We start from the raw sequence: 27,272 nt of genomic DNA, 5'->3' as shown, positions 1-27,272 counted from the left end.
CTATCATTTCCTCACAAAGCAAAAAAAGCTAACATGCTGACATCAGCAGAAGCAAACTCAAAGAGAAACGATTTTCAGTGATTTTAAAAAAAAAAAAATGAGTTGAGAAGCCGACAGTTTGTCTGGATAAAGGATGCAAACATTTAATCTGTTATTAAGATGCTTGGAAACCAATTTTCTATTTATATTACAGCAAAGGCTGACTGTGATGCTGAAAGACTTGACTTGCGTATAGATATTCTAAAAATCAGGAAAAATGTGTACCTGTGATGGTAACAAAGGATTTTTTTTGTGTGTGTATATGTCTGTCTGAAAATTCTGAAACACAGGTGTTGGCTACAGTAGTTTGCTGTTTGGGATTATATTAGTCTACACTGTTTGTATACTAGCAATATCTCCTGTCAGTTGTTTTCTTTTTTATTTATACCTTTTGTGGAAGTTAATATTGCAGACATGCAGGCACAAGACTTCAACAGTTCAGTGTGAAGTCTCTGCCACCAAGTCTGACACACTGAGCGAGTATCTGGGAACAAAGGCGTTATTTCAATCAACCGTGACATTTTCTTCCCGTCAAACTCTGTCACACCTTAGTTCAATAAATCCATCAATGTCTCAGTGGAGAATTACAACTCGAAGACCTTGAATTCAGTGTAGAAATGTTTTCAGATGACTAGCCCTGAAACCATTTCAAGACTTCGGCGCCAGTGACGGCATTAAACAATAAAAGCTGGGACAAATAAAAGACTGAGCAGGCTGAAAGTGAATAGTCATGAGATGGAGTGATAGATAGAGCAGTTCTAAGGAGAAAGAGTCAGAGAAGTTCTTGCTGATGAAAGGTTAAGGGATCACCAAGTGTCATGCAGGCTGTGAGAGGCAGGTCATTACCCAGGAAAGGCCAAGTTTATTAACAGAGAAAGGTTTCAGACCACACCTCTGCCACAGCTGACAGAAACGAAGAGCTTTCTCCATCTACTCCATCAAATGAAAGGTGAGTCAGATAGAAGAGGTGTGTTAGGCTGTGTGAATGCATGTTGTTGTGTTACATAAAGATCCTGCCACTTCCCTCTTGCTCTCGTTTGGACATTCTTGACCAAATAAGAGTAACAACCCAACCATGTGGCCAATATAAGCGATCAAATAAGTATATTACAAGGCTAAATAAAAATGCAGTTCATATATACATGCCCCTTTCTTAACTTTCTCAATAGGAAAGAAAGTAAACATCCCCTTTATGAGTGAAATGTCAATCAACAATCATCTAATTTTGTATACCTATTGTTGCAACACTAATGGCTGCACAGGTAACTAAAAAGCTACACGTGGGATTATGTTAACAATCAAAAGTAGGAGGCAAACTGCGAAAGTGCTGGAAAGACCAATTTATCAGTGGATGGCAGAGAGAATGAACAAAGCCAAAGATTACATGAAGTTTTCACAACAACAGACCTGACCAGAAGGATAAAAACACACCATAGACTGGGTTTATCCCATAAAAAAAAAAACCATGTTGTATACATGTGATTATATGAGATGTCCCTGTGTTTCTATCTGTACAGTATAATGTTAAATTCCAAGATGAGTAGTATTAAAAATAGGAAACAAAATAAAGTTTTTTCATGAGTTTTTATAACACATCTGACTTGCCCACTTCATATTGAAATAGCACTTTTACTGGTACAGTTTTACATATCTTAGATTAAGCTGAGATTAAGCATAAAAAAAATATTGTTGACTAATAGTATATACATAGCAAGTGATTAATCTGGTGACTGATTTGTGTGATCTGCCCTCTATTGGCACTGCCATTAACGCAGTGGTCAGCAGTACTAAGAGTGTCTTCCATTGATGATTGATGATGAGGGAATGACTAACTATGTGGGTGTATGTGGGTATAAGGTTTGTCATAATTTGAGCAGCTATTCTTCACAATAAACAATTAATTTAAGTTTGTGCTACAACCCCAGCCCACAGAGAGCATCTTGGTTTTCACTTTGACTAGCTAAGCAGTGTTAATTTAGCAGATATTACCAGTTTACCATGACAACCCAAGCAGCTACATTGTAAGACGGAGTACTGTTAACCAGAACCTTGGGCACAATGGCATGGTCCTCAGCAAATGATATGGTTTCAGATTTATTAAAGCTGTAATTTCTTGTACTATTGAGAGCTGTAAAGTCATTAAATTTATGTAAACTGTATTTAAAGTGCAACTCTTAAGACTGCTTATATTTTACTGCTGCTTTATTGTAGTGAGACACCACTGGAGTTGTAGTAGCAGAATGGTTTATTTTGCTGGGAATTCCCCAGATTCATTTATACCTACAGTGTAATAGGTGTGTGAATTGTCTAAGTGTGTGAAGAGTAAATGGAAGACAGAAAGAAACATTGAATTTGAACACAATGAGCACAATTCCTCTGTGTGAGAACTCTGTGTCATCCCTTCAATAAAGGCAAAAACTGTTCAGACAAGAGGAATGGACATCTTGTACTTTTTAAGTTGGCATTTATTTTGTATTTAGTATTTAAAAAAAAACATTTTTAATTGGGGAAGGAATTAAAAAAAACTTTTAAACAAAAATTTAATTGCAAAATAATTCTCTAGAAATGAACTTGCCTACAGTCACAAAAAATAAGTATATCACCTTGATATTGTTGTCTACTTCAAAATATCTGGACCAAACAGTAACAAATATAAATATCTGATTTAGTCATTAATTCAACAATGATATCAACAGATCAAGTAAAAAAGAATATCTTTATCCTCCAAAGTCACTTCCAGCACAAATGGATTCATGCTGGTGTTTTATATAAATGTCCAGCAGCTTTTCTATTTCCCGGTATGCCTTGAATTTAACAGGCAAAATCTCTTTATGATTATGGGCTCATCCACTGTGACAACAACGGTTCCAAGCATACCTGCAGATCCACTGATTAAATTTTGGATGTTTCTGAGACTTTTCCTCTCATCAAAACGCCCTGGACAAATTGTCAGTTATTTGAAATGTACACCACTTTTAGATGACTTCCTTACACTGAAATGATTTATTTCAAATAACTCTTTTTAAATCCCTTGTCAGATGACAGACTCTTGGCTCGAGAGAAAATTTATACTCCTAAAAGATGAGAATTTTTGTGCAATTTTACAGCCAAAAATGACAAAATAAGTTGCTGTGACCCAAAGGGTTACTCTTTAGACTTTTTATTCCTGCAACATTGTGAATTCTGGGAGCATCTTGTGAAATTATTCTTCTTTTCTAGTCTGAACTACTGTAATTCCTTGTTCTAATGATGACCAAAAGCTATTTGAGTGGCCTCTAATTAATCCAAAAATGCTGCAGCTGGAGTACTAAAAGAAACTACATAGAAAGATGAATCATATTTCTGCTATTTGTTTCTAGTTTCTTTGCTTCTTCTTTAAAAAAAAAAACCAGGCCAGAAAGTCTTCATTGATCCATATTATTGCATTGGAGTTTTCAGTAGTACAATAAGAGGTGACTGCTTCAGCTATCAGGCCCCACTCCTGTTGAACCAGGTCCAGTTTAGGTTTGGAAAGCAAATACCAAATCATCAAGTTAAAAATCCTCTTTTTGATTAATCTTTTGCCTAAGCGTGGTTAAGATGGCCCTGAATTGTCCTGTACCTTTATGTTTATACCCTCAAGGCTGCAAAGAGACCTCCAAGCCTCAATTTTCCGCTGTTTCACTCTCAATACATTCTCACATCACTATTGCAGCTCAGTTAATGTAGTTTGTTTGCAAACTTTTGTTCAAAAGTGGGGGTTTTTTTCCATAAAGTATTAAGTGTTTTTATTTGCAAACAATAAAAAAAACATAACCTTTTTATTGAGCCGTAGCACAGATCACTGCTGTATAATGATGTGATTTAATTTCGCAATACACAAGCTTGGAAAATCAAGTTAAAACTGAAGATTATACTTTGTGTAAATTGGAAGATAAAGGGTTTGAGCTTTCACTTGAGAAAGCATTATGCCAAAAAAGAAGAAATTAGTTTAGACTTGAGAAAAAGAATTGTTCACAAAGCAAGCAATGGACATACAAAGTTATCACAGCATATCCGAGTGTCAAGAACTGGAGTGAGAAGTATAATCTTCAAAGAGAGCCACTTAGTATAGAAGAAGCCTGGTAGGAAAACTAGTGAGAGATGTGTCTAAAGACCTCAAAAAACTCCTTAGTTCAATACTGCAGCTTCCTGTGCCTGAACAGCAGACATTAATATAAGTGACTGCGTTATGATGTTGCAACAGTGCACAAAGCGACCAATGCGGACTGTATACTGGTGCTTTAAGGAGTTTCTGATCATTGACACCTAATAATGTGTTTTATAGTTGCCCATCTTCATAGATAAAGAAATACAAATGCTCACTATTGACTTCAATCACGACTACCCAACAACTTTCATGGAGAATGTAGAAAAAGGTGGACAGAGATGTACAAAAAGAATTTTAAAGGATTTTTGAATTTAGGCCTCATCTCGCTTTTGCAATTGTTGGTCCTTCAGCCAGCCACGGAAAAGACAACAGGCAAAACATACAAAGAGCTCAAGTTAAAACAATGCAAAATGTCTGCTGGAGTCTCTAAGCTTCTCACGCCGTTCTTGGATATCAGGTTTTTTACATTTCTCTCTTTAGGTGGTGACCTATGCTCCTTTTGCTGCCCAGGCCCAGTTTTCAACCTGCTACGCTGCCCATCGCATAATTCCTGTTGGGTTAAGTGCTGTTGTCTTTCTGAAGGACTAGTTTACATGCATATAATCCTTGTATCTGTGTAGGTAAATACAAATAGACATAAACACAGTACCATGAATTCCACATAAGCCCGAATGTGAAGCTAACATTGTTTGTGATTATAATTCAAAATTAATTCATAACCTAATTTTAAAGTTTAGAAAATTAATGACTGCAATGAAACCAGGATTGTTAGTTTTAAGATATTATCCTATTTTGCTTGAGCGTGCCTCTAACTGCAACATGGAAGATTACTGTAGAAACTAAAAGATGGTGTTAAATGCTTCACTTAATTCTTGTAGCTCACGCAAACATCAAAAAGAAAATGTCAAATGTACTCATTTAATTATCTCTGGCTTTTTTACATGTTTATTTACATGGAAACTAGTATTTTACCCCCATCAAAAAAAAAAAAAAATCACATTTAACACAATGCAAAAATAATTACCAGGATCCACATACAGGAGTTAATTTATACTGAGCAATAAATCATCTGCTTCAATCCATTTCCTAACCAAAGTTAGAAAATGAACTATTCTTATCTATTTAATTTTATAAATATAATACTTGAAACTCAACACCAAAGACATAGTTGCCTCAAGTCACCAAGTTAATATGACCTGTTATTACTTTTTGGGTCTTTATTTTAAGTGAACGGATGATGCAATCGCAACAGCAGAAGTTAAAGTTGCTGAAAAACTAAATTGTTCACTTGCCTTTGTTTTCATTTAATGTATGATGTAATTATGATAGAAGACAGCCAACAGCCAAAGTTGCTGAAGAACAAAAATGTTCTGAAAATTGCATAACAGATTAGATTTATAAAAAAAAAAAAAAGAGGCTGGGGAACCAAAATAAAATTTTATGGTATGATGCTCAGTTCTCAGTTTTAAAAGAACACTATGAGACCACTGCAGAGTTCAAAGGAGGACAAAGAAACAGATGGACACAAAGAGGAACAAAGAGAGACGGGGGTGATGAGGTGAGTTATGCCCTTTTCACAGTTCAGAGACAGAAGCTCTGATAAAAAGAAGTCACTTAACAGAAAAAGCAAAGAAAGCAGGCTGCAATAAAACAAACACTTCCCACAGGGACAAAAAAAAATTATATCCTCTTGGCATGCCATCTGCATACTACTACCCAAAGCATGAAGGAGTAGAAAAAATACACATTTTGACATGTATATTAGTGAAGGATCTTTTTTTTTAGGCTGGAAGCAAATACTGACACATTATTCCTATACCGCTGCACTAGAAAAACTGGCATCGGGAAAAGTCAGACGATACATGCAGCAATGCATGATGGTAAAACCACAAGTCTGTATGTGAAAGCATGTAAGAGAAAAAAGTATTGACATTTTTGACTGGCAATCTTAATCTCTAAATTGTCTGTGTGCAACAACTCATTTAAATTTGAATAGAGTACAATGCACACAAAGCACAATTTGCATTTTCAGGAAAACAAAAATTAAAAACCTTACCAGTAGATTTGTTGCTAACCTACTAAGCACTGATAGAACTGAATGTATCTGCAACTGCTGTTTATGAGAAGTTCAGACACCCGGTGAAATGCAAACAAACTACAATGTAATTTTTTGCAAGTTGTTTAAACCATATTCTTAATAGAAACTTAAATCCCTATATTTGATCCCAGCAACACTTTTCACACAGCATAGATCTTTTATTAGCATGGACTTACAACATTACACTTTTATAACAGAATCAAGGGTAAAGATGGTCAGTAAGAAGTAAAATCAGAGGTGTAATATACATATTTACATGATATAAAGGTGATATCAATGATATAGCAATGCCATGTGTCATGTTCCATAGTACACGACAATAACACTAACCAAGACACATCTAAGAGCGAGAGCTGTGTTTCAGCCTCCAATAAAAACTTAGTAAAAAGGGAACTACTTCATCAGCCTCCAACAGAGCACAGCGCTTTGCAAATTACTCCATATGACAGGAAGAGCAAATGTGGATGGAGATTACAGATTTGGTTACATGATGGAAAAGCAGGGCTTTAAGCAACTGGTTAAAAAGTTCAACCAAAGCTACAAAATCATAGGCAGAAAATATTTCTCAGTTTTATGATGTGACAATATTGTGCATTCTCCTAACAAGTTAATTACTTTAGTCATTGTGGAAGTGTTAAGCAGTTATACATTTACTTAAAATTTCCAGGGAAAACATGACCTAGGCTACTTTTGTTCTCATATTTGACTATGCTGCATCACCACTGTCATGTAATGGGGCCATTATGCAGCTTTCGATTTTTGTAACCTTGCACTATGGCTGCCACAGCAAGGTGGAAGACACGAGTGTACGATCATGTTTTTACTACCATTTTATTGATATCAGAAACATACAGACAGCCAAAGGGAGATAATGGAACAGTTTGAAAACTTTGCAAAAAACACTCAAAGTCTTGGTTTCTAGTTTTGATTACTTCTATCAGCACTTATGTTGCGATATTATCCGAGTGGTGACACCCAGCGTTCAAGAGAATACCGTAGCAGCTTCCTGCGCCTTATTAGCAGGTATAAATACAAGTGACTGTGAAATGAGGTTGCGCTGACCGTAGAGCTGGGCGATATGAGATTTTTTCATATCACGATATGTTTTTTTCATTTCAGGCGATAACGATATCTATCACGATATAAGCCAAATAACTATATTTGTAAGATTTAAATGTGCCGTTGCTCACAAGTAAAATGTGAAATTATCAGCAGCTTGTTTTTAAATATTTATTTCCCATAATAAGTTCAACAGGGTAGATGTACTTAAGGAACATGAGACTTTTTCCAGATAAATAAAGGCAAATATTGCAAACTACACAAAAGGCAGCCGCTAAAGCGTTTAAGTTTCAAAATAGAACAAATGAAACAGACTAAATTGTCAATTCCACTTAGAAACAAAATATTAATTCTAAAAATAAATCTTAGTTTGTTTTACAGAAGAACAGACAAAACTGACTAACTTTTGTCAATATCAAATAAACTGAGAACTAAAAGGAAATTCTCAATCTCTCCTTGTTGTATAGCTGAGCTTTTCAAACAGTTTTAACAGTTACTTTAGTCTGACAAAAGCCGAATGACGAATTAGCGCTTCCAGTCAGAGACTGAGGCTACGTCCACACGTACACGGGTATTTTTGAAAACGGAGATTTTCCGTTTTCGTTTTAAAAAATAATCCCGTCCACACATAAAGGCAGAAATGAAGGAAAACGCTGCTATGAACATGCCAAAGCAGCAGGTGGCGCTAGATTCCTAACCGTGCAGAAATGTTGGCCAATCAGAAGTCTAGAAGCCTCGGTGGGAAAAAGTAAACAAAGCTGGGGCATAGAAGCAGAACCGAGTCGTATGTGTGGACGGACAGTAACTGTGTATATGTAAGCATTTAAACACTGCAGAGAGTAGAATTAACAGTAACAGTATTGTAGAAATTCATTTCACCGAAACAATAACGTGGCGCACAGTGTGACGCATGCACCAGTTTATTGTATTTCCAGACTTGCTTTCGGCACAATTTACAGTGCGCGCTACTCTGTTTTTTGTCAGACTTGAAATAGCCGAAATACCTTCACACTACGGAACTTCTATGGCTCTTCCGTTCGACAATCTCTCCGGCATTGGAACCATCATCTGTTTTCTCTTCGGTCACGCTCGGTTGATTTTTCTAGTCGGCACACTCATTTCCTCCATTACGCGCTGGCTCCATTACCCGCTGGCTGCTTCCCAAACAAACACACGTGCGGCTTGGCACTTGTGCTGTACCTAACAAGTCACGCGACGTGACGCTGCGGCTGTGATTGGTTCAGCTCTGCGCTACTGAATTTGAATCGGCTGACCTTTTTTTTTTTTTTTTTTTTTAAGAGGACAAGAGCGGCGAGGTCTATCGCGATAGCTTAATTTCTCTATCGAGTAAAAGTTATATCGCGATACATATCGTTATCGTTCTATCGCCCAGCTCTAGCTGACCGATAAAAAAATAACACTGTTCAGTATTTTTTTCCTATATCATCAGAAATATCCCTGCTGCGAATTTCCTTCAAATATCTGATGTCATTTTGAGGCTATTGCATCCACCCATAAAAGACTCAATGAGACAGTCCAACTTAGGATCATAGGCTGGATGCTGTTCCAACTTAATTTTTATAATTTATACCAATACAGCCTGAATCTGCTGCCCACACATGAGAAGCTAAATGCAGCAGCATGTATATTACATCTGAAGGCATGCGGACCTTGTGTTGATGTATTTTCTTCAGTTCCCTACACTGATGCTGATTTTAATGACAGTAACTGTGGATGATGAAGGGAACCTTTTTTGCTTGTCCCAAACTGGATAAACCTGTATAAATCTTACACGTTAACAACTGAACAATAAAGTCTTCAAACTAGGTCAAAGCACAGATGCACCCAGGGACAACATTTTGAATGAAAGCATGCATGCATGGTATTTCTGTATATAAATGTTCAATGCTCTGCTTCCCACACGTTCTAAAAGCTTTCAAAACAGCAGTAAAGCAAAAGAAAATTCTTCTTTGTGGAATTGTTTCATAAACCTTTAGGTAATATTAGTCGTATGTTAAGCTGACAATGAAATGAAACAGACATAAAACAAATATTTTTCAGTTAAAATAAAGGAGGGCGCAATGCACAGTTGCTCGTGTCAGGATATGGAACAGATATTGTTCAAGAAAAGCATCATTTCTGCTCACGCTGGCCAATAATTTGGGCTACATATTAGAACCGTTTCTCTTATGAAATCCCAGGCTGTGTAAAAGACAGCTACAGATCCTTTACGTCCAAATAACTTCATCCAAACTCTGACCCAATTCAGCAGTTAAATCAGAAGCCTGCCATGCATTTTAAAAGCTTATAGCACAAGCAATTTAGGCATTTGTGAATCTGGGTGAGGGCACAGCTGTACTCAGACTGAATGTGAGAATTGTAACATTGTGGAATTCAACTACAGATTCTGTTTCCATTAAAAGCTTATGCAAAAAAACATTAAAAAAAACAAATAGGATGTAACAGAAACTCACCTCTCTTAGATTTTGCTTGTCTCACTCGCCAAACTGTCTTGTGGATCTCAAAGTTGTAATTCGCAGGCAGGGCTTTGATTGCCTCCTGTAACTCAGGGTCTTGGAGGATTTCATCTGGAATTTGATTGGCTACCCGCCGTGGTCCTCGAGCTAAAAAGAGAAAGTTAAATTATCGACCTGTTAGCAATGCGGTGAACACAGTCTGAAGCATATATAATGTACCTAGGTCTGTATAGAAAGTTCACTAAAGTTATCACAAAACTAGACTTTAAGTGAAGCAATACGCCAGTTTTTGCCTTAAAAAGAAACTACAGGAGTCCGTCTCTACAGAGTATTTTTAATAAAAGCAATTCAACACAGCAGGAAACATGCCCTTCTCAAAAACTTTATTAAAAGCGTTGCTGACAGTACGGTAATTAAAATGTGCATATCTTAAATCTGATATCATATCTTTGTCCTGTTTTCTATTACATGGAGTATTTTAATTATTTTCAAATAACTGCATTTAGAATTTATTTTAATTTTAAACAGTGCTTTAACCTCCTAGGACCTGGCGTCCACATATGTGGACATCACATTTTGGGTTATTTAGATCAAAATACTCAATTTTACACTACAAGGGCCTTACTCCACTTACGAGGACATTTTACTGCCACTGTTCTATCGAAATTTTAAACAAATATCCTTATATAGGGCTCTCATTTTTCTCAGAAACAAAAATAAGGTTTAAAAAAATCTGGTAATTCTTTGTTTTTACATTCATCGGGTGCCAATATGCCCAAATATCAAAGAGAAATTAAAAATGCATGCTTTGGGAGAGTTTGGGTCTTAGGAGGTTAAAGAAGTTGCATTATGTGCTCTCTTATGTTTGGAATTTTTTCAGTTTAGTTTTCTATTACTCATTGAACTTGCAGAAACACTGAAAACTGGGGAAGTTTAGAGCCAGAATTACAGTCACAATGTCCAGTATCATTCGAAAGTTTTGAGCTGCCCTTCGCCTTCTTATAGTTTCTAGGAAAGTGTGACATTGGTGCAGCAATTTGTTTAAAATGTGCAAACATTTTTTAATAAATAGCTAATAGCAAAGGCCCTAATAACAGAATTTAAAATATCTGTTATGTATAGACACAACACTGGCTCATCTCTTGAGTTTGGTGACCTTTTCATGCTTGAATGATTCAGAGGTCTGTGTTAAGTGGCTAAACAAAAGAGAGAAAAAACATTCCTCTGAAAATCGACAGAGACAATGAATAAGCGAACAATGTCCTAAACAAAAACTTTGAAAGACCTTCAAAAAAACCTGGAGAACTATTGCTCAAGTCCACTTTAAAAAATTACAAAAAAATATGGCTCCCTTACAGCAAAAACATAAAGAAATGATCACTGGCTCAAGACATACAACATTACCATATAATTATTCAACTTTGACACTGACTATTACTTGTCCTTATACTAAAGAACACTTTATTTTCCTAAATTTTTTAACAATAGATTTGACATTGAGTTAGAAATGTGGCATATTTTAAAAAAAAATGCAAAAACCTTTTGCCTTAAAGTGATGAATTAGCTTTTTTTTCCATTCTGTAGGAACATTTTCCTGACATGCAATAGGCCAACTTATCTTCTTGAAGATAAAGGTCACAGCAAATCAATACAAAGCTACTCTGAGTGATCACCTTAGTGCTGGGATGAAAGAGCTCTAAAATTTGTGCAGTCATGCATCAACTTTTCATTTAAATCTGTCGTTTCAAGAAGAGGCAATTTCTTCTTGGCAAGATGAGTGACAAAACTTTTAAGGAAACACAACTTGATAACATCTAACCAAATCAAGAACACTCTGAAAGAAGTAGGCGTACCATTGTCAAGGCCTACAAACACAAGGTGGAAACCGCTGGGTTGTTTTTTTTTTGTTTTTTGTTTTTTTTTTGTGTCCCATTTGGATCTTTAGCCATCAGAATTGTTGTCTTAAGGCCAAGAAAGATGCCAAGCGGATTTATTTTACCAAGTGGATCATCATGGCCTTGCCATATTGGTCCATTTGATTGACCTTTATTATAATTATGAATTTATTTTATTTTCAGTTGCTACAAACGGGACAGACATGACTGGGGGATAGGACAGGGAGAAAGAATGAAAAAAAGAGAGGGATAGAAAGAAAACCAAAGGGGAGAAGAGACGGTGAGAAGGGGGGGAAGAAAGAAAAAAAAAACAAACAAAAAAAAAACACCTGGATCACCTGTATGGAGAAAAAAAACAGAAGAGAAAGCAAACAACAAAGAGCAACATAATAAAAAAAAAACGGCACCATCACAAACTAGCTAGCAGTAGATATCAGTAGATACTAAATAATAAACGATATTGTGCAGCACGCAAGATAGACAGCGCACAATGTGCTTTGAGGCAGCAGCCAAGAAAGCTGTAGTCCGCGTCTGTGAATACCCGTGTGTACACCTGTGTGCATACCTGTGTGGATCAGCATGCCAAAGGTTTCTCCATGTAACGATCTGCTAGGGAGTGTGGGGAGCCACAGCCCCGTCCTCCAGGGTATGAAGCAGGTATGGAGGAGATCAAAACTCCAGACATCCAGAGGCCCCCAGAACACAAGAGACCAAGGAAGACCAACAGAGGGGCAGCCGCGCCACTGTCCCAGTAAGAGCTGAGGAGAGTCCCAGATGAGGGCTCACTCAGCAGCCGAGGAGCAGAAGCCAGGGGGAGTTGCAGTGACGCGCCCGTGAGCTCCGCCGGCAGCCAGCCGTGCCTGAGTGACCGAGACCCCACCTCCGAAGTGGCCCGAGCGAGCCCCAGGCTCCAGGCCCCGATAAGCGGCCGCCAAGGAGTGAGCCGGTGTGCGACCAGTACAAATCCGGACAGCTGACCCGAACATTTAACTATCTACATTTATTTCTAAGGGTAAAATCTGATACCATGTGGTCTAAGGAGCTTGGGAAGAAAAGCGTCTGGACTTCTTTAAGTTGCTTGAAGACGTTTCACCTCTCATCCGAGAAGCTTCTTCAGTTCTGAAGGTGAAACGTCAGAAGTCCAGACGCTTTTCTTTCCAAACTCCTTAGACTACGATGACCTGGATGACTGAGAACCTTCACAGACTGATACCGTGTGCAGCACCTATAAATGGTAAAAGGGTAAATGGCCTGTATTTATATAGCGCTTTACTAGTCCCTAAGGACCCCAAAGCGCTTTACATATTCAGTCATCCACCCATTCACGCACACATTCACACACTGGTGATGGCAAGCTACATTGTAGCCACAGCCACCCTGGGGCGCACTGACAGAGGCGAGGCTGCCGGACACTGGCGCCACCGGGCCCTCTGACCACCACCAGTAGGCAACGGGTGAAGTGTCTTGCCCAAGGACACAACAACCGAGACTGTCCAAACCGGGGCTCGAACCGGCAACCTTCCGATTACAAGGCGAACTCCCAACTCTTGAGCCACGATCGCCCCGTAACCCAACGCATTACAAGGCATCAGAGAAATTTCTATATCTGAAATGTTTCTCTGCAGACACTCAGCAGCGATCTCAGGAAGTCACATCGACAAGTGTAAACGTGGATGGGATGCTTAGTGTTAATATACAAATGCTTTACCACGTAAATGTATAATGAACAACTCTTTTATCTACTTAACGTCATACAAGCTGGACGCGCTACTCACTTTCTTGTTTGTACTATAGCCATATCTGTTTTCGTTGCGGAAACCGCATGTCTACAAAACACTCACACGAAACAGAATTTCTTCTATATGAATTAATTTACAGACGAAATTAATGTTACCTGGGGGCTTTTTGGCAGGAACAAGTTGCACTTCACTCGAGGGCGCAGCCATCTTTCTTTTCCTCCAAAACACACACACACACACACGTGTGAGGAACAGAAAGGCGAAACCAATCGATTACAGAGAACAATGAGGAGAAGCGGAGCACCGATGCAACCGATTTAGCTGATCGGGACAAGAAGACAGGGTGACCAGACTTAATTGACCTGAAAACTTGTGTATAAAACGTTTCTATACTGCAGGTTAAACAGCAATAGCAAAGAGCAAGAGCCAATACTCGGAGTGGGAATAAAATCTAATGACATAGAACTAATGTTATGGTCTATAACCTATTTCATAATAATAATAATAATAATAATAATAATAATAATAATAATAATAATAATAATAATAACACAATAGAAGAAAATATACAATAGAAAATATAAATAGATCATATAGATATAATATAAATAAATAGAAAATAAATACAAGGCGCAAAAAAATACTCAAAGAAAATCGTTTAAACAATTATTTCAATATCTCAGCTCCAAACTGCTTTAAACTGACATTTAAAATTAAATAAAACCACGCATATGATTATAATCTGAACCAAGAACTGAAAACATTCCTGACTTGCATTGCAATTGCACACACCTGCTGCTATGTATATATTTTTAGTATTTCTTTTAGCACTATTTATATTATTATATTACTATTTATTACCTTATTGTTAGGGCTGTTTTTGTTGTGCATCTGCACCTTATTGTTGTCAATGTCTACGCATGGGACAGTGTGAAACGTAATTTCAATTCCTTTGTATGGCAAGTACATTTGAAGAAATTGACAAATAAAAGTATTCTATTCTATTCTATAATCTGTGAGTACTTCGTGCACGTGTGTGTATATGTGTGTGCGTGAGAGTGAGAGAGGGGGGGGGATCGGGCTGTTATCTATAATATATACAGTTGGGTGGATGAATTTCTTTAGCAAATGAGTTTCTTTTATAGCACATCACCTGGTTTTCCTGACATTTTGTATGCTGATTAAGATTATTGTCGGAGATTGAAGTTTTTGTTGTTGTTTTGGGTTTTTTTCTCTCCTTATATCATTTCATATGTTTTACGAAGCCCGCTGGTGTCAGGGAGCAGTGTGTCTGACAGGGGCAGAGGCACTGAGAGCGATGGAGCAGTGTGCTGCCCGGTGGAGGGAGGCTGAGGCGGTAACATACTTCTCCCTCCTTGAGCGCATCAGCAAGCCCTGAACCATAGGTAGAAAGCAGAGAGAGAGAGGGAGGGAGAGAGAGATATTCACAGACAAGATCACAGAAATGTAATAATTACGAGGGGAGAGCGGAAAAGTGGGGGATTTTAAGAAAAGCGACGCCATCAAAGTCTACACTATTAAGGAGGATTTGAAGAGTCTACGTTTATAGGCTAATCCGACATCAGAGGCGAAATGTGAATCCAAATAACTTATGTTAATTAGAGATTTTAAATATGGTGAGATTTGAACGGCACCGAAGCACCGAGAGAAGAATTTGAGATTGGCCACTTGAATTGAAATATCTGTGGGGTTTTTTTAATCGGAGTCTTCCTGTGATCACCGTCGACTTGCCCCCCAGAACTGATTTGAAGCTTGCACGGTGATTCGGGTTTGAAAGGAGTTGGCTGTAAGGGGCTGTGTCGGACTGTACTGAGCGTTTGCGGTCATCACTCACATTGGAGTTAACATTATTTCGGACAGAGGGGGGACGCTTTTAGTTGGTCTGCTTTCCCGGTGATTTCTGCCTCATTTCCAGATCTGCCAGACTTTATGAAAAAGAAAACTGTTGTTTGTTAATATTTATCAATCCCGCGGCAGCCATCCTGCAACTACAACTCAATACAGTGGATCGCAAGAAAATCCAGAGGAGTGACAGCTAACACTCGCACGACGAGCCACGAAAGCTGTGGATCAACTTCAAAACTAAAAGGCACAAGTTCCAAGTCTGGAATATAAGAATAGATGATTCTCAGAGGACATAAGACGAAAAACACCTAGGCCTGCAAAAATGTTCAAAAGGGGTGAGTAAGTCTCAACTTTTGCCCCCCAAAATTAAGTCGTATTTTAACCACGACGAAGTCTGCTTTGTCGTAATGCCCCACGGTACGTGGATCTACAGCGTGCACTTTTTAGCGTTATGAAACAGATGTTTAAATATGACACAATCATAATGCACCACACTGCCCCGCAGATGTATTATTACAGCCGATGCGCCATTCTAAGCGCATCTTTAATTTGCAAAACACGCACTGAAGGTTTCTGGCAATGAAATATTCATCTGTGTAAGGATACACGGGGACGAGTGTGTGATATTAATACAGCTGATGCCGCACTGCAGTTTATGAGTTGTACCCGGGTCACAGGGCTATCTCTCCGAGCACTTCCCTCGGTTGAAGGATTATTATTTTGCTCTGTGTCAGTACATTTAGATGTGATGGATCAAATCGTAGTTCACAAGGTTATTCTCCGCTGGCTACACACTATATGAGCACTCAAGACCTTTGGCACTTAATATAAAAAGGAAGAGCTCCTGAAACTTTTAATATCGAGATCCCCCCGGTAGATAGCTATCGTGCTCTCTTGCTTTGTCCCTATCTTTGCTCCAAGGAATGGTTTCTTTCATTCAATGCTTCAACTGACCAATCAGCTGTATAGCTGTCTGCACTAGATGTGTAACAGTAGGGAGACTAAAACCTCTAATGAGAATGGATTAGAGCACTATGCTCCCACTGTGCTTTTATTGAGGGAGTGGAATAGTGAAATTAAACTGTTTCTCATTTTGCTGTGGCCCCTGGAGACCCTTTAGGGACCCCTGGAGACCTCTAGTCTCCACTTTTCCAGCCACTGCATTAGGATTTACTTTTCTCTGACTTTGCCATGGCATACAGCAAATGGCTTGTGTTGTATTTTTAGCTATTTGTTCTGTCTTGTGATAAACTGTCTGTTTAGAGGGTTTGTTTCTGTCATGTTCCTCCAGGGCAGAGAAAAACAACATGTATTTTTAGCTGTCATCAGATCGATTATTGCTGTTCCAGCAGTTGAGATGAAACACGCTGTGTTTATAGCTGCTTATAGCTCTGAGAAGAGGTTTAATGTCTAAGCTTGTATCCTGACAGTTTCTCATAACTGATGTGGCTACACACGAAATAGACAGTTCATTCACAGCTTTTATGAGAAGTGTTACAGCTGGATATCTGGGAGAACTGGCGTGAGTTATGATGTAGGTTCTACAAGAAGCTCTTTTCCAGAAGAGAGTTTAACACATGCACAAATATGTCTCTCTCTGTTCTAACTAACAAGCACACTGGTAAGTGCCGAAGTGATAACATGTAATTATAACGAGCAGATTCTCAACGAGAAGATTCCCCAGAGCACGCATTCATTTTTTTTCTCTTTCAGTGTATATAGCAAGGGTTAAATTAAGAACTGAACTGTACAGAGGTGATTGGCCTCTGAGGATTTGGTACTCATCCTACATTGTCACTTGTGAATCAGCTGTCCAGCCACTGCACAGTGGCGGACAGAAAATCACTTAATTCAAAACAAATGACTTGCCAACATGTCTGGGTCTACAATAGTGAAGCAGAGATGCGTCAGCTTTGGCAGGAACACTGCAGAAGTTCTGTGGTGAATTTGAATTTTTTAACCTAAAATAACACATTCCAGGGAGCCTGTCTGATGCACCGGGCACAGCATTTACTGTTAGACACCCACCATTCACATACACATAGAAGGAAAACATCTTAGCTGACCCATGTTGAGAGCACACCTCAGGATGACTCCATATTGTAGTTTGCTGTGGCTAATTACCATCTTAATGGAATGGGCACTTAGAATTTACAATGTTGATCTCATAAGCTTCAGGCAATGATTTTGTACAGGTTGTTTATTGTTGCAGTGAGGTAATATTTGTTTGGCTGTGCCCATACAAACAACAAACATGTCTGAAAATGTGCAGGTGTTATAGTGTATATTCAACTGAGACAACACGGTCCACATATCTTTGTTTGACTGATGTTTATGATTCTGCTTTGTGTCTTTTCTGTGACTTCGAACAACTTAGAGCAGCTATGAGGTTGAGTCTGTATCTGGGTTCAGTACGTGTCTGCTTTTACGTAGCCATGCAATACATGTCACTCCATCTCTGTCTTGACTCTTCTGTCTTTCTCACTTGCACCGTCTTTCTTTTTCTTAAAACCAGTCAGCCATAGAGTGGACACAAGGGATGATCTGTCAGAACAGCTCTGAGATGGAAAGGACAAGATGTCCACTGAATATACCATGCCGCGGCATGCTGTAATTGCTGCTACATGTTATTCAGGATTATTGGAAGAGGCTCAGCTTAGGCTTTTTGAACTTGGGCATATAACAAATGATCCATGCAGACAGGCATAGAAAGGCATGCAACTTATGTACTTGCTGACTCACTTGTGGAATTATTTAAAAAAAAAAATCTACTCGCTGTAAAAGATAAAGATGCACATACCCTTGTCCTTTCATAATTACACAGATAGATTTGTTTATGCTGCTTTAGCCCATTCATGATGCAGACCTGCATTTCATAGATTATTTCACTTCAGTAAGCAGCCATAAGTTTCTGCTCATTTTGAAGTAGTATAAAAATCAATTTTCAATGGCTTGAACATTGTTGAGAATATCACAGGCAACATGAAATCACCTTTATTAATTAATCACGCACGTTAATTTTGCACTGCCATGCTATTTCACACAGGGAACTAGATGGATGTGTTTTTTTCTTTTTCTTTTTTAAACTGGTTATCTATGGCCAGGAAACATAAACAAAAAGGCTCTGTTAATCCCCAGTGCTTGAAAGACAAAATTCAAATAGCAACAAGAATGCATTATCACATGACAGGTTTGATGCTTTAGAGCATGAATTCTGCAAAACTCTGCCTGCATATGAACAGGGAGAGATCAGTGCAGGCAATATGTATGGATAAATAAGATATTGACATACTTCCCATTTTATTATGGAAAAAAATGAAAGCAGTCTTTTAAATGCAAAAGAAAAGGGTGTCTCATTCACTTTCAGCATGCACTGATAATGCAAAACATAAGTGGGGCGACCGTGGCTCAGGGGGTTGGGAAGCGTATCTGCAACTGGAAGGTCGCCGGTTCGATTCCCGGGTTCTCTGTCCTGGTCGTTGTGTCCTTGGGCAAGACACTTTACCCTACCGCCTACTGGTGTTGGCCAGAGGGGCCGATGGCGTGATATGGTAGCCTCGCTTCTGTCAGTCTGCCCCAAGGCAGCTGTGGCTACAACCGTAGCTTGCCTCCACCAGTGTGTGAATGAATAGTGGCATTGTAAAGCGCTTTGGGTGCCTTGAAAAGTGCTATATAAATCCAATCCCTCATTATTATAAGCGTATATAACTTAAAACAGAGCTTGTTTATAGTTTCTAGGAGTAGCTCTTCATCCTGTACTGAAAAGAGCCACCTACAAACTTTGTCGTGCTTTGAAAACTGCTATGCTTTGGCTGTAATGAAGAAGAAAAACATGCAAAATCACTGATAAATATGATCACTGTAATAAGTCTGAGGCAGCAGTCATTTACCAAAAACGTATTAGAGAAACACAGAAAACACAGAAAAAATGTCTTCAAAATCTCCTACTTATGTGTTTACACAGAACACCAATCCCCTCCAGACACCTCCCATTAGATTGCTTCCACCATTATTCCCATTTAGTATTGCACAAGTTTCCACAAAGTGACATCCTTTTCCCATTAAAATATTCCCAGAGCAACGTTTGCTTCCCCGAAAGCTTCGTAATTTGCACAAGGAGTTGTTTTTCAGAGCAAAACACTCGGGTCAGCATGTACTTGGTTCAGCTTGTCGTTTGGACAGGTTTAACACATCTGATCTTTTCCTGCTGTTCACCTACTACATTTTGTTGCATCTGTCTCTCGCATAGTTTAGCCCAGCACACATAATAGCAAACTGCATGAGGAATGGATTATGTGTTTCCTTGGAAATTCTATAGCATAAGCAGCACAAGTTTTACCTCACTGATACCTGATCTTTACGCTAATAATTCATGACCATATATTCATGTTCTAAATCTAAAACAGGATTTTCACTGTCTCCCGAAAACAACTCTACATGTGTGCACAAACACACTTGCAAACACTGAAAGTATGGTAAGGTTTCCTTTTTTGTGTCAGGCTTTCAAGATAAGACTACTTAGGAAATGCATTTGCACTGACTTCATTTAACATGATGAGCTTCTTTTTTTTTAAAATAGAATTTAGCTCAAAAAGAACAAAGGGAACTGGAAGAACACCACAGTGCATGGAGGCTTTACGCTGGTGAGGACATGCATTCACATCAGCAATTATATGAATAGTAATTAAATGAACATTTGAACATGGTAAACTCATAATTGAAAACAACAACAGCACAGTGTCCTCTTTAATCTCCCAACTACAGTGATTGACAATATATAGAGGGATAATTGCTTTTTTGATATGCTGTAGCATTTAGTAATCATATTTGGAAAATCAGCTGCAACTACAAGCACCGACTTTAAAGTAGCACATGGCCCATGTTATTTTCAGCTCTACCTAGCTGGGCTGGATTTGCTATTAATGATTGCAGCACAATGAATATAGTGTAAGGGGAACACCTGTGGCCTCCGCTCTTTAGCTTTCCAGCTCTGCTCACTTATGCAGGTTGTATCTTGTGGACCTGTGTCAGTGGAATCAGAAATGCTCTTTAGCCACAGCTCCAATAATGCCCTCCACAATATCAAATAACCACAGATGTCAAGGGGCTACTCTTTTTTTTCTTTTGGCAGGAATTTTTTTAACCAGAGCCTGGTATGACTCATAGACATCAAGTGCTATGCTGTTGATCATAAAGCAAAACATTAAAGGAAAAAGATGTCTTCTTGGCTTTTCCTGAATAAGAAACATGGGTTGTGCCCTTATCCATCACAAGTGATTTGAAATGTTTGCTCAGAAATGCCCATCCGTCATTGCTGCAAAAATGCAACCATCCTCAAGACTCAAAGATAGTTGAGAATAGATTCCTTGCTCACATTATCACCTTCCTAATCCGCTCACAGTGTCAGCCTTTTGCTATCACTCCTTGTCAGCTCTGCATTGTTGTACTTTTCAGCGTGACTTGTGTTTCTGTGCGGGTGTGAGGCAGTGCGGACTGATGTCTGAGGGTTTGGAGGAGAGCAGGTTTGAGAGAAGTGAAGAGGATAATGTAGAGAGGAGCAAAAATATAAACCTCAAACTGATCCTCTAAGTCTTTTCTAAGCTGCCTGAAAAATAGAAAGCAAATCTGAGCGGAGGACGACATTTCTGGTTCTCTCTGACAGTTGTTTAAGGGTGTAAATTTTAAGACCTTCTACACATCTGTTTAAACTCGCAGGGTAATCAAAACATGAAGTAGATGCGTGAAAATGAAATAAACCGAGAGCAACTTATTTTTGTGCCGTTTTGCATAAGCTTTGGTGCACGCTATGAAGGCAACGAAGAAAAAAAATCAATAAAATGGCCCATTGGTAGTCTTAAGACCTATTCTAGAAAACACAGAGTCTAGGGTAATTGACAGAGGAACATTACCAATTATTGGATAACTGAGTCACATTTATTATCCTGCCACAGTGCACCTCTGCATTCCAAATATCTGATTTAGCCAGAGGAGACTGCTCAAACCCAAAAGCCATTTATTTAGTGCCCAATACTCAGGAGTGCTTCCAAAAAAAGAGTCTGGCACGTGACATCTAACAGAAGATGGCAAATAATTAACAAGTGTTTATGTGTGTGTGTGTAGGTGCTGTGCCTGTTAAAGAATACAGCACTCGCTGGTGTGCATGACACTTCTTTGCTATGAATTGTTGTTGTTTTTTTTTTTTCTGGGAGCCATTTCACACTTCCCTGTCAACCATTTCACATTGAATTAGGTCATGAGGGCTCTGAGTTCAGAAGTGGATGCTGTGCTCTTACGCAGCTGAGAACTCTCTTATTAATGCGGTCTGAAGCGACATCTGAACGATTAACTCCGCGCAACATTTTGAATATGAGTCAAAATTACAGAGTGTGCAAAAAAAGTCTGTCCATCTCTGTTTGCCCTTTAAAAAGTCACCTGATTCTTGTGTGAACGCCATTTCCTCACTCTTTGTGGTGGAAATGAGATGCAAGGTTGGTCATTAGCGGATGATAATGAGGTGAAAGAGACAAACAACCTAAGCCCTGTTGGTTTTTCTAATATTAATAATTAATTTGTGATTAAGTGGCTAATTGGAGTTTAAAGGTCAATGTCGTCGAGAATGCCATGGATCTTCGAAGACAGGAGGGAGGTGGGGGAGAGACAGAGGGAGACAGTCCAAGAGACTGTTGACAGTAATCCCAGGTGCTCTCCTGTTACTGTGACAGCTCTCCCCCTTCCTGAGCTATCCTCCCCAGGCGACATTGCCTTTGTGTGCTGAGGACAGCAATTCAGTTACACCAGCACCTGGGCATCTGCCCTTTTGCCATTGAGAGTTAGCAAGTTCTCAAAATGAAGTGGCATATCATCAAGACACAGCAGAGGTTAACAAGAGGGGAGAGGGGGATGTCTATCGCACATGTTCGTTCTTCTTATCGGAAGGGGAACATATTTGTGTTTTGTGTGGTTGAGATTAGAAACTATACGTTGTAAATGGTCCATTAAGTGTTTGTAACATTGGCTTGTAGGTGAGCTCAGTATAATAAGCCTGTGGGGTGATCGTGGCTCAAGAGTTGGGAGTTTGCCTTGTAATCGGTTCAAGCCCCGGCTCTCGGTCGTTGTGTGCTTGGGCAAGACGATTCACCTGTTGTCTACTGGTGGTGGTCAGAGGGCCGGGTGGCGCCAGTGTCCGGCAGCCTCGCCTCTGTCACTGCGTCCCAGGGTGGCTGTAGCTACATTGTGGCTACAATGTAGTTTGCCATCACCAGTGTGTGAGTGTGTGTGTGAATGGGTGGATGACTGGTTGTGTAAAGCGCTTTGGGGTCCTTAGGGACTAGTAAAAGCGCTATACAAATAAAGGCCAATAAAGCTACCTTGAGCAGGTCCTTTCTGATCGCCAATCGGTTGCAGAGCTTCTTGTGTTACATAAAATAATCTAATTCCTGGCATTGATTTATCACGCTTATTATGCCTCAGATTATTCTCACACTCCATCCATATCACCGTCAGAACTCATTTGTTTCAAGGTGCTTGACGTAAATACAATGGCTAATTCAGTTTCCCGAGTATGCAGGTTTGAAGATGCTTCCACATAAAACTTCTGGCAACTAGGGAAAATTAAAACACTCGAAAGGGAATGAGATGAGGACAGTAACAACCGTCATCTTTTCATTTTTCTCCTCCTGCCTCCCGTCTCTGGCCCAGTAGCCATCTCCTGTAGATGTGGCCTGCTCATCGCTGGCATTAATGAGGCAGGTTACTGTCACAGACACATCTGAGCTTAGTGCTTGTAATATCTGCCATGTCTGTGTTCTGGCTAATGTTATCTATGCTCGTAGGCCTGTCATGACTTTTAAGAACAGTCAGGGTTCAGGTAATTGCTGCAACGAACTAATTCAGGCCTGAAATGTGAATTCACACTGTGGCCTACAACTGCAGCACCACTTAAAGAACAGTCTCACGCTATCCAGTCACAGGATAATTTGGCTAATTATGGCTAATCTTGAAAGAAACTTAGCTTGAACCTTTATTTTGATTCATCTACTTTCAAAAATTGGTATATATTTGACTCTTATTTGAAAGCACCATTTTCTTTTATTAAATATTTCAAGAGTGAATTGATGTGATACAGCCTGGTACAAGATGTTGTCTCATATAATTGCTTGAGGGGGACAAGAGGATTTACTATAGAATCCAAAAAATAGTTGAATAGGGAAATGTGCGAGCATTATTTAAAAGGCAGGACTGAGAGACAGATGGAGTTGTAGTAATTACAGAATATAGGCCAAGGTCTTTTCTACAATCGCACATCTTTTTATATGCAAATCCCTGACAATTGTCTTAGAATGGTCTTAAATTCAGTCATTTACAGCAGCATAACCATGTTTTGACCTTATTAAGACTCATAGAAAGGGGATAAGAAAGGATTGGAATTACCAGATTCAATTTACCCTCCATTTTTTTCATATCTGGCTAAATCTGAGTCAAAAATGTCCTACTGCTTTTGCAGCAACCTTACTCAAATTGAAATCTATTTCTGGTGCAGAAAGGACCTCTCTTATGCTCCCTCCTTATGTACTGGAGTCCTTGACATTTGTCGGCTTTCCTTCCCTAACAAACACTGTTCTTCTGAATTGGCCCTCACTCATAGAAATCACTGAAGCCAAAAAGTGCTTGCATCATAAACACTGGGCAGCAAACTCACAATAGAGGAGCAAGGTGCCGTTTTGTGTGGCAGAGATAAGCGTTTTAATTATTCAAGTATTTGGTAAAGAGTATAGAGGACTAGCTAGATTTAAACGACACGCTGAGGTGGTTTGTGACACATAATGCATGCGGCGAATGCTTATAACATGTTAGTATTGTGCTGCATTGCAACTCCAGCCTGCTTAACTGTTGTTGCTGCGCCTTTTTTGGGGGAGAGGTGTGGCTGGGAAGACTGTACTTCAGGATGGGGGAGTTGAAAGAGTACGGAGGACTTGTGAAATTGGGAGCAGGTTGTTTTACATTCCAATCACCTTGATCCTGCTGGAATTCAGTTGTGCATTTTAATGAAGCAGTTTCCTTTGCACGTGGCACCGGATAAAATCCAGGTGCCTTTCTGTTTAAGATGAAACTGATTTGAAACAAGCTGGTCTTGAAACATCTCTTTGCTGACCATCATTTTGACACATCAAAGGGACAAATATCACAACATTGCGTTCTAAAAGCAAAGGCCATTTGTATAAAAACACTTTCAGATACGGATTTTTCTTTCTTTCTTTCTTTCTTTTTTTTTTTTTTTGCCTGGGCAGCGCAGAAGCATATTTTCTGTTGGGATTATAATGGTAAGCAAAAGGGGAAAGCTCAGAGCTGTTTTTATGAGGTTTCCACCCATCTGCTGTGGTTGGCAAGGGACCTTGAAGAGAAGGCTGCATCCTGCTTTGCCCGCAGTCAAAAAAAAGAGAAGAAGCAATAAAAAAAACTGTCAGGCTAATAGAAAGCCACTACCATGTATGCTGTGTCTTGTAGATGCTGCTTCCAGTCAAGGCCTCAATCACACACTGCTCAATTCGCATGGGAGACCCGGGAACACAGAGATGCCACAGTCTGACAGTGAATACTGCAACTGCTGTGCCCCAACACCCCAGTATAACATCGCTGTCTAAGCTGTGTGTGCACTTCTGACAGCTCCAGCTCTTGCTAAAACTACAAATCACTTTATTCCCTTGAAGGCCAAGAACAGCCTATAGTTTGCCCTCAGCAGTCATGCTAATATGTCCCCAGTCCGAATACACAGACACGCCTGACATTAACGTATTGTTTAGAAATAGAGCGTAATCTAAAGAGTAAATATAGCAGATGTCATCTGCTGCCGGCTCTCCGATGAAACAATAAACAGAACACGCTGGTGGAAAACGGACTTTTTCTGTTGCTGAGCTGGGGTTACATATGATTTATGAACCGCCACTGCGGTAACAATTCTATGTAGGGGGGATTGATAGCGTTTGGTACTAAAACTCCTCGGGCTGGGACATTAACTTAGCAGATTTGTCCCTGTCTTCACAAGCAGAGCCTTGTCAATTATTTAAAAGAGCAAAACAACAGCACAGAAAAGACAGCACTTGGTGTTTGGAGCTCATTTACACATCTCTATTCCCAGAAGTCTGCTCATGCGTTTAGGCCATAATAATTTGGTCTTTCATCCCTATGTGTCTATCTGCTAATTCACACCATTTCCAATGTGGGTCCCTTCGTCCCTTAAAGACGAGGGCATCAAGGGAAAACAAAAAGGTAGTGAGGAGAAGGTAAGAAAAAAAAACTATTATTAAAGACTTGTTTAGTTTCTCACTTCACAGGAGCAGAAAGAGGCAGACAACTTCATTATAGTAAGTGAGCGATCCAGGGCCAAAGAGAGAAGGAGAGAAAGTGCAAAGACAGGCATTAAGGTCCGTCAGGGCTCTAATGGAAGAAGCAGGTTTTTTGTGTCACAGCTGCACTCTCCAATGACGGATGGAGAGGTTAACAGTCACTATGAGTTAGGTAGCCCGGTGCACAACATCCTCAGGAGCTACATGACAGACAAATCCCTCTTAAAGCCAGCCAAACTGACACTTTAGGTTTTAACCCATTGTGATAATAAACTGTAGCCAGGACACTTTGCCCCCCATGGCATCTGTTATGCAGCAAAACATTCATTGTTTCAACATTTCTGAGAAATGTCATGCATTGTCTTTAAGAGACCTCAAAATTTACCAAAGCAGTCGAAGGTAGGTGCTTATATGCACTGGTAATAAAGCAGATCTCTAACCAAATGCATTCACAGGTTGTGTTGCAGTGGGAGAAACAGAAATTCATAGATTCAATGACATTGTCAAAAAAAGAACAAAAACAGCAGAAAGAACTGATGGGATGGAGACTGGGTAGATGGAGGGAGTAAAGGGGGGGGGGGGGGGGGGGTGATATAGACGCTAAAATGTCTAAGGGATTTTGTGAGCCTAAGATGGTATCATTGAAATGAAAAAACAGCTGACCCCTAAAACTGATGCGCATTTCCATGGACCAGGGCATGTGAGACTGTTCTACTGGAGACGTTTATTACAAACATATGCTCATATGCAACCAGGTAATACACATTCAATCCCATGCACTAAAAAAATGCACACTGCTCAAAGACATTGAGATACATGTGTTAAAGTCATATGTAGAATATGTTATAATGGAGCATTTTGATGAGGTGTGTGAATACCTTTTTTAATTCCAGTCAAAAATTTTCACTTCAAACTTATTTATCTAAGCTCTATTGCCATTCATCTATCCATCCATGCATTTTGTGCCACTTATCCAGGTCCAAGTCATGGGGCAGCAGTCTAAGCAAGGATACCCAGACCACCTTCTCCCCAGCCGCCATCTTTCAGCTAGCCTTTAGATGTTCCAAAATCAGTTTGGGGAATAATTTCTCTTGGATGTTGTGGGCCTCCACCTGGTAGCACAGAAACCAGAAACACCTTACCTGCACAGGAGGTGGAAAGGAGGTGTCCCAGCCAGATGCTCAGGTGTTTGTAGTAGTCTTTCCTCTGAGTTTATCAAATACATGCTGCTCTTATGGTATCACTAAAGCAGCAGAATAGGCACGAGTATGTTCAAAGTCGAGAGAGTTCAGCGCATTTACAACAGCAGCAGTAACTTCAATATTTATAACTATTATTAATTATTGCCAGCACAAAGTCAGACCGGATCAAGCCCTATAAAAGGGGATCAAAGGCAACTATTGGCTTTATTCTTTAGCGTGAAATGATTAAACTATAGGACAACCTTTTTGTTTATTTTAAATGTTTTTTTAATCAAATCTTCTGTTTTGCATATAGTTTTCTACACTTTTATGAAAACTAAGCACATGTCAAGAATTAGTATACAAATCAATTTAAAGCAAAAAAAGAGCCGTTGGAGCATCACCTACTACGGAAGCTTAGAAGCTGTGGATATTACTGTCAGGCA

The 27,272-nt window shown here is 39.3% G+C and overlaps 2 protein-coding genes across 3 annotated transcripts in view; one reads left to right on the top strand and one right to left on the bottom strand.

Annotated features, from left to right (window-relative positions):
- The window catches only part of dph1 (diphthamide biosynthesis 1), a 76,139-nt gene extending 62,458 nt beyond the window's left edge, over positions 1–13,681 (bottom strand). Inside the window, exons 1-2 of one of the 2 annotated variants that reach the window (XM_082503960.1) lie at positions 13,592–13,681; positions 9,800–9,949 (exon numbers count right to left, since the gene is read on the bottom strand). In XM_082503960.1, coding sequence (XP_082360086.1) covers positions 9,800–9,949; positions 13,592–13,643 — 202 coding nt within the window. In that variant the 5' untranslated portion in view covers positions 13,644–13,681. Of the gene's footprint in view, positions 1–8,329; positions 8,570–9,799; positions 9,950–13,591 lie in introns of those variants that run through there. The other variant, XM_082503961.1, reaches the window with a different exon arrangement.
- A 1,108-nt stretch (positions 13,682–14,789) lies between these two features.
- Positions 14,790–27,272, top strand: part of rtn4rl1b (reticulon 4 receptor-like 1b) — a 152,314-nt gene continuing 139,831 nt past the window's right edge. Inside the window, exon 1 of the mRNA XM_082503958.1 lies at positions 14,790–15,637. Coding sequence (XP_082360084.1) covers positions 15,625–15,637 — 13 coding nt within the window. The 5' untranslated portion in view covers positions 14,790–15,624. The remainder of the gene's footprint in view (positions 15,638–27,272) is intronic.

The sequence above is a fragment of the Aulonocara stuartgranti genome (genome assembly GCF_965226115.1).
Source record: "Aulonocara stuartgranti genome assembly, chromosome: 14".
NCBI lineage: Eukaryota > Metazoa > Chordata > Actinopteri > Cichliformes > Cichlidae > Aulonocara > Aulonocara stuartgranti.
This window is presented reverse-complemented; position numbering and strand designations above follow the sequence as displayed.